Below are 15,568 nucleotides of genomic sequence, written 5' to 3' on the forward strand. Positions count from 1 at the left end.
AAAGAAAGCGTAAGGAAAACGACATCGGCGAAATTACATGCATCCGGCAGAATTTCATGCGGCACCAGAGCAATCCCGGAAGTGGAACGTCATGGATATGGACTAGATTATGAATTACTATCTGAAAAAGATACCAGTTTAGCTGTTGAAGGACCAGTTCAAGTAAAGCCCCTCTATTTACGTAATGTGGGAAACCAGTTGATTTGTGCTTGTAGTTGCATCACATGGTCATGTGACCTGTTGCCAATCAGGAAGTGATAAAAAGCTTACCAGATTCAGTCATTAGTCCCTTACCTCTCACTGAGCGCACCGCGTTGTGTGGATTCTCCTGTCGTGCAGGGTGATAGCCAGATGCAAGTTCCCGTCCTTCACAGAGGGAACTGGAGCAAACTGACGGTAATGCCTATCAGTTATTCTAGCGGTATGTGGTAGCAATTAATGTTTCGGCTAAATGTTATCCTTCTGTGTTGCTTATGCTACTGCACGCCATGTGCTACTTTTATAGGATGTTCTTCAACCTGTAGTTTGTGGCTGTAGAGCTCCGGAAAATACTTCATTGGCATCGAGTCACTGTTTTCTACTGCTATTTTACCATTTTGTTTCTTTTGTTTATTTGCTTTGCTTGATACATATATGTATGTGCTTGCATTTGGTCTGTTAACACAGGTTGCTCTCCTCGCTCTGTATAGCCACAGCTTGACCCTGTACAAGGCTGGGTCTGTGTCGACACACTGCCTCCTTGTGGTGAGAATGCACCGTGTGACACTCTGTTGCGATGTGTACGTAGCCCCGACACTGTATATTTTGCTGTGACTTGCATGATATTTTGTAGTGACTTGCATGATATGCCGTAGCAAATCACGTAGAAATAAGTGTGTAGTGCATGTCCTTGTCGGTGCTGGGCCTTCTGTCTCCTCTTTGTGTCTTCCACAGTCCTCCCGGGGTGGTGTGTGTGCGCTGACCCGACCTTCCTACTTTGAGGAGAGTAAGACCAAATGTCTCTGCCATCTAATTTATTTTACTAAACTATCCCCACTATTTTTATTGGGATTCTTTTAAACTACTTTGTAATAAAACCAAACCTATTTTTGTACAATATATGTGCCCTATTAATTGTTCCTGTTCGGGGAAAATCAAAGTTGGTCACACGATACACTAAATAACATATTAAGGATCTAAAGGGTTCCTCCTGTCCCTCAACAGGAGTTGGCGTTGTCGAGTTTGAAGGTTTTCTGTGATCCGGCACTACAGTAAGAACAACAAAAGTTGAACAAAGTGCTGAATAGTTTCGAGGCAGATTAAAAATCAGCTCTGTAAGAAAGCAGCAAACAGTCATCAAAATGCTGGATAAGTTTAAAATGACAACCATCTGTGGCCAGGTTGGCTCAGTGGGTAGAGCTGGAGCACATATATTTAGAGGTTTATGCCTTGACGCAGAGGTCCAGGTTTTGAATCCAACCTGTGATGATTTCCTGCATTTCTTTGTCCCTCTCTCTCCCCTTTCTCACCTGTCCTGTCCATTAAAGGCGTAAAAGCCCAAATAAATAATCAATAAAAAAAAAAAGACAAACATCTACCTGGCTGTTATAACTCTTCCCTCTCAAGTATCTTCTCTCCCGCCTCCTGCGAAGGGCTTCCCGCCCACCTCGGAATCCTGATCACTTCCAAGTTTTTTGTTGTTCCCTGAGTCGCTCCAATTACAATAAGAATGTTTTCATTTTTGCACGAGACGGATCCTTTCTAGCCATAACCCAGTTGCAGTTCCTCTAACATCCACTAGATGATACAACTCTGACTGTATTGAAGTGAACAAATACAAAGTGAACAAATACAAAGTCAATACAGTTTTAAACAAGTTTTGTTTAATATTTTCACTATTTCCAATGGTATTGCATAAAAGAATGATTCTTCAAATCGCCACACAGATGTGGTTGATGGTGTGTTGGCCTTTGCCTGGTGGTTGCTGCTTGCTCATCCCATTTTAGCTTGGAATATTTTTTTATATTTTTAATTTAACAAATCTTACACATGAAAGTCATAGTGGTTGTGGTTTGTCCTTCTCAGCCTTTGAAAATAGTTGTCCAAACTCAGGAGCATTGTCAAGCCTAAGAAAATAATAGCAAGCCTGTGTTACAAACTGAAGGTGTAGAGATTTTGGTGTTTACCAGGCTATGGCAATGAAAGACTGTTGGAGCTTGATCCATATTAGGGACTAAAAATCAGGATATCTCTGCTTCTGCTGCACAGATTTGAACCATTATTCTTCATAATCTGTCTCCTCCAAATTCATCAGAGTAGAAGGTCTACCCATTTAACCCTGGAAAGCCCTCCATAGTATCAACACAATTTGGATTTAGAAAGTCATTATGAGATACTTAGAAAGTCAAAATGTTCAATTCCACATCTCATCATTTGGATATAGCACGATTATCATTCTAAAGTTTTCAACACCCCCCTTTTTCTTGGCATGAGCTGACATGGAAAACTAGATTATAGAGAAACACACATCACTTCCTCTGTGTCAGTGTGAGTCCACTTACAGAAACTCAACACATCACAGATGTTTAGAGTGTATCCACCCACTCAGTTTAAAAGGTTAACATTTAAGAGGAGTTTCCTCCCAGATCACCATCATCTCATCCAATCCAGTGAGCCTAAAATCCTTTCAGTTACCAGCACAGAAGACAATCAACCCCTTTATCAAGTCCAACTGGCTGGTTCCAGCTTCACCAGCAGCTCCATCACTCCCTCTGCAGGTGGGCTAATAGTACTGACTGACAGTGAGGACCAGCTGAGTTCAGATGGAGTTTCTTTGCTAGTTTTTAGTTTCTTTATAAAACCGATTCATTATTCTCAAGGGGGTAAGCGAGCATCCACAAAGCGTACCTCCTTTGGAGCCATTTTGATGCTATCAAGCCATCACCCACCATTAGCATCCCATTGACTGCCATTCATTTTGGCACCACTTTGACAGCGAATAACTTAACATTTTTTACGCGTTTAAAGACTCTATTTGTCCATTCTTTATTTCTAAAGAAACCCGACAATGTATAAAAGGTTCCATTACCTTGTACCTCACGTTATGGCTCCGTAGCAGACATTTTTGTAAAAATATGCTAACGACTGTGTCATAACCAGACGACTTACTGTCGCATAGTAGACAAATTACCGTATAGTACAGGAGAAGCTCGCAGGCAGTTTCGACTTACATTAGCTGTTTTAGTTTAATTACTAATGTTATCTAGCATTTTAGTTAGCAATATTAGCCATGTTATCTCCTTACATATACCTACGATCTCCGTCTCTGTAAGATTGGGAATTATTGAGATCTACGTCATCAAGCTCAGTTTGAGGCTGCGCAGTAACGCTCAGCCATCACTGGAAAAGTGCTTCTAATAGACTTCACTCGTCTCCGCGGAAATCTACGGCGTCACATTGTCCATTTATTTTATTGTTTATGATTATTATGGATACATAGTCACCATTAGTAGTTATAGTACCACGAAAAAAAATGTACGGTTCACCAAGCCCTGCCTCCCCTTCGTTACTATTATGTCTGTTGAACTTTCCATTTATGCACAGCAAATATGCAGTTTACAATTAAAAATGGCTTGATTTCATACATAAAAAAGCAGCTTCTACTTTTATATTCATTATTTTACAAACACAAGTTTTATTTGACAGTTTTATCTTTCAGAAGTCAGTCTCTATTTGAATGTTGTGAATTTCAAAATAATTCTTTTATTTCTCTCTAAAATTGTGACTCATGATGTTGCTCCTCTTCCCAGGATGCACTACAGGAGGCACCCTGAGAAGAGAGAAAGGCATAGTGGGATGGATCCGACCGCTGAGGGCAGAGGTCGTCGGTATGATCCAGATTGGCGGGAGGAGGAGGAGTGGCTGGAGTGAAGGACATCATTGTATTACAGAAAGAAGTGAAATTGTAATACTGTAAACATTTGGATATAAATAGGAATGTAATTTTTGATCCACAGGCTACAGACTTTTTTTTCTCACCTGCAAGAGGAATTGCAACAGTGATCCATTTCTACGAGTTGTCTTTGTCTTTGAAGAGAGTTGCAGAAGCTGCTGAAGGAGAGAAACAAGTCTGCATTCAGCTTCAGTCAAAGTTTCATAAAACCTAAATAATTAAGATTTTTTAAAGTTTTGTCAGAGCTCCAAATACTGTATAAAAGGCTCAGTATCAGTAATGTCTGAACTTCATCTCAGCACCAGCAGATGGATCTGCTGCTGACTAAACTGATATTGCGCATAAACCTGCTTTCTATCTCATTTCCAGCATGCGGTGACTCAACTGGTTGCAAAATAGAAATCTGTGGGAAAATGACCATACTTTTAACTTGATTAATTCAGTAAACATTTTCATAATGAGTGTATGGCCTCAATCACTAGTTGCAAGTCCTCTTCAAGGCAGCATGATGTTCATTTTGTAACTTGTGGTCCCATTTATTTTAAAATTGACGATAAAGCAGGGCATGCATTAGGGGCGTGGCTACAGATGACGAAAATTCAGCCGGATTTCACTCATTTATCCGTTGCTATTATGGTTAACTGCTCCTCAGATCTCTGCCGGGTAAATCCAGACAGCTAGCTAGACTATCTGTCCAATCTAAGTTTTCTGTTGCACGACTAAAACAACTTTTAAACGTACACATGTTCCACCAAAACAAGTTCCTTCCTGAAGCTATTTTGCAGCGGCACCGTGGCTTTTCCAGTGCTTAGCGCCGCCCATGACAATTGTGATTGGTTTAAAGAAATGCCAATACCAGAGCATGTTTTTCTACCAACCTGGGATGCTGTGTGAACTAGCTAGACCCTCCTCCGCAGCGCTGTGGAGGAAGGTCTGGCAATGCGAGACTAACCCGCCGGTAAAACTCCGCCAGAAGACTTGTTTCAGCCAGTCGAAATTTGGCAACTTTCCCTCTTTAGCATTTAGCTTATCGCAGCACCATTACAATGTATAGGTTCAACCGACAATTCAACTCCTCTCATTGCTTTCACTTTAACAGACTCTTAAACTCATTTCAGTACTTTCAATTAAACTGACCCAAAATTTATCAGCCAATCAGATTTCTTTCACTGCTTCTGTTACAACTGCCACTTCTACTTCTTTCAGTTCTCTCAAATTAATTTGACAATGCAGGTTTAGATCTTTTTGGTGATTTAACTGCAGGTGTGACTCCCACAGAAATACATTTTAAAATTAAAAAAAATGAAGATAATTGAACTTCAAATTTTCAACATTTTCAGTTTTGTTTTGATAAAAGAGCAAGGTTTGGTTCAGTAACACCTACCTCTATTGGGATGAGAAGCTTCTGTGACAAGCTCCGGGTTTGATCCAGAATGTGATCCAAGTTCTCCTTTAAGATCCTCTCCAGGTTCTGCCGGAGGTTTGTCTCCAAGTTCCTCTAGTCCGGGTTCCACCTGGAGAAAGACTCGGTCCAGCAGGCGGTCCAGGAGCTGGTCGAGCTGGTCTGGCTCGGTTCTGATGGTCAGGACACGAGCAGGTCGTCCTGCTGAGATCTTCAACTCTGTAAGGTTTCTAAGGAAACAGATACCAAAGAGATGCTTTAAAACTGTGAAACGCAACACACATGGAGAGCTGAGAAACACTCTCTGATGTTGTATTAAGGCATTTTCAAACCTATAATTACTTTGTTCTGGTCCGAACCAATGAAGAAGTTGTTAACCTGTTGCATTCCCTTGGTTCGGTTTCTTTTCACACAATGAGCCACATGAGAACATTTACTCCGTTCATTGGTTAGACTAGTGCAGTGTCCATTCAAATTGTGCCTGTTCGAAACAGGACGGTTGCTTGGCCTCTGGTATTGCTGTATTCAGCTCTCTCAAGAACAACTCATCCAAACAACTTCACACTTGACACTGTGCTCCCTTGGGTCCTGCGCAATATACGTATCATGACATAGTTGCATGATAGCAATGATAGAGTAGGCCTAAACGCATCATTTGCTAACAGCTAGCTATTTAGGGCTACATTTCCAGGAACAAATGCCTTAATTCCAAAAGTTATATCGCTGATGCTTGAAAGTTTGCGATATTGATGATAACATCTCCGGTCTCCAAGCAAAAAATAATGAGCTGTACCCAGCATGCTGTTTCTGCAGTGTGTCAGTAGGGGGTCCCCTCTTAATATACTACACAGTAACACCCTGCATGGGACTGTTTTCTTAACCCAATCCAACCCGCTCCCACTGGATGTGTGACCATGCATAAATACCCGACCCCACACAACAGAGTTCATCATTATTAAGGCTTCTGTCTCATGATCTCTTAATGTGATAATGTTATAGGTAATGTCCCTGATAAATAAACAATAAATAAAAAGCATCATGTCACATGTGCTAAACTGGGAATGATACGGATAAGATTAGCATGACATCTGGCAAAAGGATTACATTCACAATGGTGAAGCATCACTTTTCATTGAAATGTGATTTTTATATATCCCCACCCAATTGGTTTTTAGTGATGTTTGTGTTTTGGTGAAACAGCATCCTCGCCGACGCATCAGTAACAGTTTAGGCAGTAACGATTGTACTGCAGCACGGGAGAAAAAACCCACAAAATGATAATAAATTCAGAAGAAGTTTTGTGAAAAGTGGAAGAGGGAAAAGCTGCTAAAACCAGGAAGACACCACAGTAACTGTAGAAAGTGCTGTGTGTGTCAAAGTAGTGAAGAGATGGTCACTTCCAATGGACTTCTCTTCCTTTCTGTCTATTTTATGCTAATGAGAAACGCGGTGGTGTCTAGTGAGAAGAGGGGGTAAATACCTGGATAGAATTAAAATAATACTTTAACTCATTCTCTGGTGGATTATGGGGTGGCCAAATTACAGGAGGTGCTTGGACAGATTCAGAAAAGAAGGTGAATCTATTGTTATTGGTACATTTGGTCTGCAATTACAGTTTTCCTTGTTTTTTTTAATGGAGTTCTACTGATACTCTGGAACTGTGCAGCTGGCAAGCGGTTCATGACCTCCTTTAATCTTCTTTTCAACATTTGTTGACTCCATCCTTCTGCTTAGCACTGCGTGAATCCTAGGACCTTTGTTTAATTAAAGTTTATTAATATTGAACGTGTTGCGTGTCCAGACTGCAACAACATCCAACACCGTACGTCCTTGGGTGCCCAGCAATACACCTGTCACGTGTAAAGTAGATCGAGGAAAGGTTCTTGAGATATGTGAAGGACCACATACAGACAGACAGAAGCGACAGAAAGACAGACAGACAAACAGACAAACAGACAGACAGACAGACTAAGAGTCCTTGCTTTGTAGTTAGATGTGTCTGGGGCAGGAGCAAAAAAGTAAACACAGGAAAAAGGTCCTGAATGAAAATAACTGTTTATATCAATGTTGATGCAGTGTTTTTAAGCAAATTTAAGCTGCTGATGTCTGTATGAGGCAGCTGTGGGTTCTTACCTGCTTTTGTTGTGTCTGAGGACCCAGCAGAGAACCAGCAGAACGATCAGAACCAGCAGCAGAGCCCCCAGGGACACGAAAAAGAGTTCAGAGGTCATTGTATCTGAACAACAGGGGGCAGCGAGGGACTCTGCTCCTCAACACTGCACACCTGTTTTTGTGAAACAAAAGTAGATTAACATTGAGATTTACAATTTATTCTTGATCTTGATCAGCAGTTGACTCCAGCCCGGTCTCATGGCAGTTCGTGATATGGTCACGTTATTGAATCTGTTAAGTCGTGGACAGGACACGTAAATGTCTTTTTTTTTTCATGATTAAGAATTTTAAAACAATGTATTTCAATGGGAAGCATATTTCGTGATCACAGAATGATGACGGTAGCGAGTAGTATTGATAAGGTGAAAATCCGCGCAGGGAGGTTGGTCGGGGTGGTGGACGGGTCAAAAAACACAGAACTTTCACCCCGGAGTCCGGGGATCGCGTCCCTATTGACTATTTCACGACCTGGCGTGAGACCGGGTTGTTGACTCTTACCACAAGGTCCAATTAAAAGCTGTTCTGGAGCTTTCAATTGTATCGCAGAATCTTCCTCAGAAGATGGAGTTTTAAACCTCAACATCTAAGCCTGGCGAAACAATGTTCTTGACACAAAAATGTTTTCTTTACAATTCCCTCTGACCCCTCAAATAAATGTCTTAAAGATGGCAAAGTCGGTCTTCACCCAACACTTTGGTTCAAAGTGAAACTCCAATTTTTAGCACCACAACTAGTAAGACAAGAAGAGAGAAATCAGGATTTTGTTTGTTATTCATATTGTGGCTGTAATAAACACTGCAGCCTCTACTGGAGCAGCAACAGCAGCACTTCACCTTAGTAGTCTGGTGTTACGTAAAGTCAGAGTGACCGTACAACAAGTCTAGCCTGGCTCCGTCCTCCTACGTACTTCCGCTCAATTCTCATTTTCCTTCAGTACACCATCTGGGTTTACAGTATATTCTTGGGTTTTCTCTGGCCAAATCTTTGGCGGTCCAATCAGCGAACAGAGGGAGTGGCTGAAAATGATGACGTTGAGGTTGTGCGCAAGTTTGAGTTGTAGTTCCGTAATGGCGGCGGAGAAAGATTTGAGCGAAGCCATTCGGCTGCAGAATATCCAGAAGTTAAAGCCCGAGCAAGAACAGTCTTTGCTGAGTTGTATTGGTGGCCATAACGTTGTGGCTCTCCTCCCCACAGGGTTCGAGAAAAGTTTGATTTTCCAGCTTGCTCCGTCAGTGGTGAAGGAGTTAGCTAAGGCGAACACTAGCAATGCTAAGCCAACATCACGACCAAACATTAGTGATTGGTTATGGCAGATCCAGAGTGGCTCTGGGCAGATCCAATAGTTTTAAACTTCAACAGAGTACCCGCCTTCAAGGAAGTTAACACTTGTCAATGGAGAGTGGCCAGACACTCTGTACAAATGAAATGTACGAGAGTCTGGTACCAGGCTACAGCAAGTCTGGATAAACGGAAGTACATTTCCAAGATAATTGCCTGACATCCGGCACCAGATGTCCTTCACCTTCCGCTCTCTGTTCAGCTCACAAAATCCCTTCACTATGGGAAACAACAAAAAACTTCAAGCTAGCAAGCTATGCTCAAAATCTGGAAGCAGTCACGGTGATCCAGCATGTATGTGTGGTGTAGACAGACCATACTCCACAGCGCTGTGGAGATAGGTCTGGCAATCCCAGACTTCTGTACAACTAAAACATTGTTTTTCAAACATGTATTGATTATATGTTTAACTTACCTGCCTCTCCTGTTGGGATCGTGCAGTTTGATGGAAATCGGTTAAAGTATAATCTCAGAACGAATAAACCGCCTGTCACTCTGAGAAATTTGAAAGAAAACATTCAGTTCTGTTTGAATTTTCTTAACCAATCAGGGTTGGATATAACCTGCACTAAGATAATCATCATTTAAACTAAAGGAACATTCTGTCTCTGTCTCAGACAGGAAACCTTTCTGTTTCTGTTGGCTGCATCTTAGGACACCTTAAAGAGTAACTTCACACATCTGTAAGTCACTATATTTTAGCGTCTCATGTCTTTTTCCACTTTGGTGGTTTTTAAATATAATTTATCTGCCATTTCATAAGTTGTCATTTCAAAATCAATTTTCATTTGGTTTTCACTTGCCTGCTGATCTTAGTTAGGACCTTATTGTCCCTGGAAGACTTTGTGTTTGTAGAGAGAAGTCAGGTGTTCTTCCCATTCACTTCAACACAGTCAAAGTTTTATCACAGGAGCATCTAATAGACATTATTGTAACTGCAGCTGAATGCACATCAGCTCTGACATCAACACTCAACTGAAGATTGGTTGATCGGCATAAACCATAAACAGGAAGCAGGAGGTTTGTCAGCATTTTAATCAGATTAACATGGTCAGTGAATGTTTGTACAAAATAAATATACAAGAGAAGAATCTTTAGAAACATCTTGGTCACTTATGTTTTTTTTATATTAAAGCACCATCAGACACAGCGTTCATCATTATATTAATCTGTAGGATTAACAGAAAATATCATACATAAATACTTACACAAAAATGTACCCCGATAGAGAAATATTAGGCACCATGTTGATATAAATTAAGTGTTTATGATAGCAAAAGTAAAAAATAACATAAAGTATGATAAAATACAAGAATGTTTTAAAAAACTTTGTCAATGCAACAATCAAGTATACACATATTGAAGGACACTCACACATATTTTGCTGTGTGTAGGTAATATTCTTATACTACTTCTTTGTGTGTGTGTGTGTTTGTGTGTGTGTGTGTGTGTGTGTGTGTGTGTGTGTGTGCGTGTGTGTTTGTGTTCAGACAGCATTATCGGGGGTGTTGTTGTTATTGATCTCCATCCTGCTGATCAGTTCGGTCACCAGCTGCTGCACAGTTTGAGAGCGCAGACGGCCAACCTCCAAGACGCTATCATGGTTCACGCTGTCCGAATCCTCGTAACTCTTCACCACCTGACACAGATCAATCAATCACACGGATCAATATTGGTTAAATGATCGAGCAATTCATTAATTAATGAGTCAAACAAGCAATCCATCAATCAATCAATCAAACCGCTACCAAGTTGACCCAGAAGGTTCAGGTTTATCAATCTTATTAATCAGGTTGGTTTGTCACTTTGTGTCCTGCAGCTTCCTTATTGCAATCCATCAGATTTATCGATTGATGCGTTTACCTTGTTGGTGATCAGAGAAAGGCCGAAAACTCTCAGACCGCAGTGAGTCGCCATGACGACCTCAGGAGCCGTACTCATACCTATAAACACACAAGACCTTACGTTACAAAGACAGGCCACAACAGTACTGCTGGTACCTATGATAATACCGTTGAATAATACTGCTGTTACTGTTAGTACTGACAACAAGACTATGATTAAAATATCGTAAATGCGTAAGTATTCACACTGAAAGTAAAAACCCACAATAAAAGAGGATTAGGCAAACTTTGCATTCTGTTATTATGACTCTACAGAGATGGATTACCATTGGGCAACTTCCCTAGAGCCCCAAAACCTTCAGGTTCACTGTGTCAGTTGATGTATAGTCATTTGATCAACTGTAGTTTTTGTTTGGGAATTTGCACCACTAAGTACAACATCAACATAAATATGTCATACATTATTATTACCTAATGTTCCCTGTCAGTGCTGGAATGTAACCAGGTACATTTACTTAAGTAATGTACTCAAGCACAAATTTGAGGTCCTTGTACTTCTACTACTTCTTGTTATGCCACTTTTTTTTTAATACTTGAAAGTCCAATATTCCATTGCGAAATATTGTATTTTTTACTCCACTACATTTATTTAACAGGTACAGTCACTGTTTGCATACAAAATGTATAAGGAGCTTATAAAAAATGATGCTTTGTCATATATGAAACTAGCTAACAGTAAATATAAGAAGAGCTGAAACAAAGAATGAATCCATTGACAGTACATGAGTTGGCAACTATTTTTATAATCGTTTGTCATTTTTTGTACATAAGTAATACACTTTTTTATGTTCTAGCTTCTCGAATGAGAGGATTTGCTGTTTTATTGTTTAAATAATTTTGAGACTTTTTTTAGATTTCACAGAGGACAGAAGGTGGTAACAGAAGAAAACTCCAGAATTTATTGCCAACATTATAACATTTCTGGGAATTAAACATTCAGAAAAGACTCCTCAGTGTATGAACCCATTAGATTGAATGACCAGTAAAGCTTTGTGAATAACTAAATCATTAGGATGATTCTGTGTGTGTGTGTGTGTGTGTGTGTGTGTGTGTGTGTGTGTCTTACCGACAGCGTCCACCCCCAGTCGATGCAGCAGTCTGGCCTCAGCGATGGTTTCAAAGGTTGGCCCACCCACCATGGCGTACACGCCCTCGTGCATGAGGCCGGCCACGCCCAGCTGCTTGGCGATCTCCTTCGCTAGGCAACGCAGGCCTTTGTCATAGCAACCTGACATGGCTGGGAAACGAGGCCCAAACCTTTAAACGACAAATGTTAAACAACAAGATCAACAATTGAAACCAAACCCTCAACAACAAAGCCACGTACTTCAATACTTTGTTATGACAACGGAGTTAACATAAGAAAGATTACAACATGATCATAATTGTTACAAACAATGAATACAAAAAAAAAAAGTTACTTTTCGTCGTTGGGTCCACTCAGTGGATTCAGACCAACCAGTCCGGGGAAGTTGACGTGGTCTTTGATGATCATGATGTCACCAGGCTGGAGGCCATCTGCCAATGAGCCGGCAGCATTCGTCACGATCAGAGTCTCAACCCCCAACAGTTTGAAGACTCGAACTGGAAACGTTGTCTGATGAACAGACAGACAGACAGACATGTCTCTCGTCATAACATGTTAATACCTTTGTCTCTAAAACATAAGAAGCTTCCTGTTAAAGGAATAATCTTGAAGTTATTAGTTTTAATAAATGTCCATTAAGTCACTATATATTACCAAGTAAGGTAACACAATGGTGATTGAACCTACGGCCGCTGATGAAAGCCCTTGCATTTTCAGTGTTAATAACTGGGTGTCTGTGGCGATATTCCCGGTATACTACAATCCTGTAGAAAGCCTGTCAACATTGCCTTTTGCTGCGGTGTGTTCCTCTGAAACTCAGCTAGGTTGGCACTTTACTATTGTTCTGCTAACCAGCAGCTAACATTTGCTAAGGTAAGTTAAATCTCATCAGCTTCGTTTCTATACAGTTGGAGGGCAGTTTCAGTGTCGAGTTTGACCAATGAGGTAGAGGAAGTGCGCAAAACTTCATAAAAATAGAGCCAGTGCAAGGTTATTTTGAACGAGCGACATGTTGCTGACACAAAGAGCAGGTTAGAACATCTTTTTTTCTTCTAAAGCAGGGGTGTCAAACTAATTTTCCCTAAGGGCCACACTGGAAAGAGAGAATTCCACCAAGGGCCAGACATGGAGAGTTTATTGACTTGCTTTTGTTACTGCATGTCAATTTTCCTCACTTTTGTTTCGACTTTTTTGTGGCTTTCTGAGACATTTGTCACCTTTTTGTAAATTTGTTGCTTTTTCCGACATTTTTGTACGCTTTCTGTCGCATTTTTGTTGACATGAAGCCCTACAAAAGTCATCAAAAGAGTTCCTTAGCCATCAAAGAATTTAGCAAATCAAGCAAAACAATGATACCTTTTTTTTTTTAACAACAGCCTGAATATGAAAACTCTCTCTGCTGCTTGTGGGGGGACTTCTGAGTCTCACAGTCGGCAAATCTGCCATATTCTGCTTTGAATGTCATGTAATTGCAGTTTTAACACTTTCCTGTGTTTTTGGTTTGGCGCAAAACTAGGCGGGCCAAAATTTATTATGAACCCAAATTGATATACGGGCCGGATATAAACCTGCAAAGGGCCGGATTTGAACGGCGGGCCTTGAGTTTGACACGTGTTCTAAAGTTTCAGGCAAGGTCTCCTGACCAATTACATAATCTACCACTCAAGTGTGCGTGTGTGTGTGTGTGTGTGTGTGTGTGTGTGTGTGTGTGTGTGTGTGTGTGTGTGAGTGAGTGAGTTAAAGTAAAACAATAGCAGCATTGAACAGTCTGCCTAAAGGCTACATGTGACCAAACTCATGCATGGTCGGAGCTGGGTGCAGACACACACACACACCTTGCAGAGTGAGTGTCCTTCATACATGTGGAAGCGACCCTGCATGCATACGCATGTCTTCCCCTTCAGCTCCCCGAAAACCAGCCGACCTGCATGACCTTTCACTGCAACACACACACAGTCAGGATTAAAGTGAGAGACAGGTAAATGATAATTAACACACAAAAATCGACATGTAAACCTGTAACCAGACAGCGTTGGAGCTGTGGGAACTAGGATCCATTTTTCTCTTTATGCGCTATGCTAGCAGTTTTCCCTCGCTTCCAGTCTTTGTGCTAAGCTAGGCTAAACATGTCCTTACAGTAGTTTATTTGCTTTGCTTTGTCTTTCCAATGTACCTGTAATTCTGGGCAGACATTGTACGGATTAGGCCAGATTTGAACCTCGTTTTGGTCGACCTCGATTCATTTTATTATCAGAAATGATGTGGAAATTTAGTTTGGCTGTTTTTGAGCAGTTCTGTGAGCCAGTCTGCACAGTTTTAGAGACTAAACTCATAGACTGTGAATTCAACACAGACCAAAAAATAAATAAAAATTGACCTATGTAGATTTACTTAGTCATAAATTTAGTCTGTCCAGGATGTAACTTTACATGAATTTAACAGTCGTTGATATATGAAAACACTGACTGTTTTAAACAAATAGACTTAACTTATAGACAGATGTTAATGTGATTTGTTTTGATATCAGTTCATCCAATTTAGTCCAATGTAGAATATATGTGGATGAAGATGTAGTAAACAGCTCTTTACTGTCAGGTTGACAGACAATATTAAATCACCATATATATTATTTAATATTGTAAGTAATAAAATAAATATATAATAAAAATATATATATTCAGAGTACCTGTGCTCTGTGGGAAGCCCGGTATGTCACTATACGGGAAGGAATCCTGACATTTGAGGGTGTCAGCGAGCATGCCCAGTCCAGACCCGCAGATGATTGCCACCTGGGGGCGGTGCTTCGTCTGAGACATCAACCAGTCAGCTGTCTGCTGGTATTCATCGTGACTGCAGACAGGAGGAAATCAATTTGAATTATTTTAAGAGGAATTTATTATTAAGGTTTTTTTTTCATTCATTTATCAAAGAGGATAGTTTTTAGTTTATTCTTCAAAGTAGTGACGGTGTCTGCCCCCCGAACCCAGACTGGGAATTTCATTCCATGTCAACCTTTATTCCATGTCAAAATCCCTCTTTTCTCTTCCTTTAAAATGGAACAAATACTTTTGAGTACTCATCTTAAACTGTGTTGTGAATCTGTTACATTTCGTTCTATGAAAACTCTGATCTAAGTCTTTTTCATCTGACTTAATTGGTATCATAAATTTGTATCATAAATTAAATTAGTAACATTAGTAAATTAGTTACACTGTTTTCCTTCCTGAAGATGTGTCAGTGTGAACCTACCTTGAACCAATCCTGCTCTACTCTGGTGCCCCTTTCTTATTTATCTACTCTCACGTCAACAACGAGAATAGAGCAATTGTTAGAAAATGAATATAATCTTGTGTGTCTCATTAAACCTTTAGAACAGTGTTGAACTGAACCCTGCTTTGTTTTACATTGTTCTCTGAGTGCTCGTAACTGCTTTCAGAGTCAACTCACAGAGGTCAAGCCAATAGATAATAGGACCACAAAACAAACGTGATCGGATTGTTTCATAACACTGTGTTTGGCGAACATTGATGAGGTCATTAAAGAAAAAAAGTGCAATGGAATTGTAGTGATGAACAGTATGGTAACACTTTGCTTGAAGGTATCGACATAATCGTGACATGACACTGTCATAACTATGACATGACACTGTCACGAACGTGTCATAAATGTTATAAATAAGTCATGAACGTTAAGTGTCATTCGGTTTTTGTCATGACAAGTTGACATTGTTTGAG

General features: G+C 40.4%; 1 protein-coding gene and 1 non-coding gene across 2 annotated transcripts; one reads left to right on the forward strand and one right to left on the reverse strand.

The window, feature by feature from the left end:
- Window positions 1-6,366: 6,366 nt before the first annotated feature.
- LOC114554982 (U6 spliceosomal RNA) lies at window positions 6,367-6,467 on the forward strand. The gene has a single exon (XR_003692502.1). It is a non-coding gene; the product is annotated as a U6 spliceosomal RNA (small nuclear RNA).
- A 3,753-nt stretch (window positions 6,468-10,220) lies between these two features.
- pnp4a (purine nucleoside phosphorylase 4a) lies at window positions 10,221-14,714 on the reverse strand. Its single transcript, XM_028575368.1, has 6 exons — window positions 14,521-14,714; window positions 13,670-13,773; window positions 12,169-12,344; window positions 11,814-12,004; window positions 10,707-10,786; window positions 10,221-10,482 (listed from the first exon to the last, which is right to left on the reverse strand). Exons 1-6 carry the CDS (start codon window positions 14,648-14,650, stop codon window positions 10,330-10,332), a joined length of 834 nt encoding a protein of 277 aa, XP_028431169.1. The 5' UTR covers window positions 14,651-14,714; the 3' UTR covers window positions 10,221-10,329.
- Window positions 14,715-15,568: the final 854 nt, after the last annotated feature.

Source organism: Perca flavescens, chromosome 4 (genome assembly GCF_004354835.1).
Source record: "Perca flavescens isolate YP-PL-M2 chromosome 4, PFLA_1.0, whole genome shotgun sequence".
Lineage (NCBI taxonomy): Eukaryota > Metazoa > Chordata > Actinopteri > Perciformes > Percidae > Perca > Perca flavescens.

What these genes read in the sequence shown, in the direction of transcription:
- pnp4a (XM_028575368.1), bottom strand. Translation starts at nt 14,650, where the DNA reads ATGTCTCAGACGAAGCACCGCCCCCAGGTGGCAATCATCTGCGGGTCT. An exon ending in GGGCTTCCCACAGAGCACAG is followed by an intron (nt 13,774 to 14,520) that starts GTACTCTGAATA and finishes TGTGTGTTGCAG; the next exon opens with TGAAAGGTCATGCAGGTCGG. An exon ending in AGTGGACCCAACGACGAAAA is followed by an intron (nt 12,005 to 12,168) that starts GTAACTTTTTTT and finishes TGTCGTTTAAAG; the next exon opens with GTTTGGGCCTCGTTTCCCAG.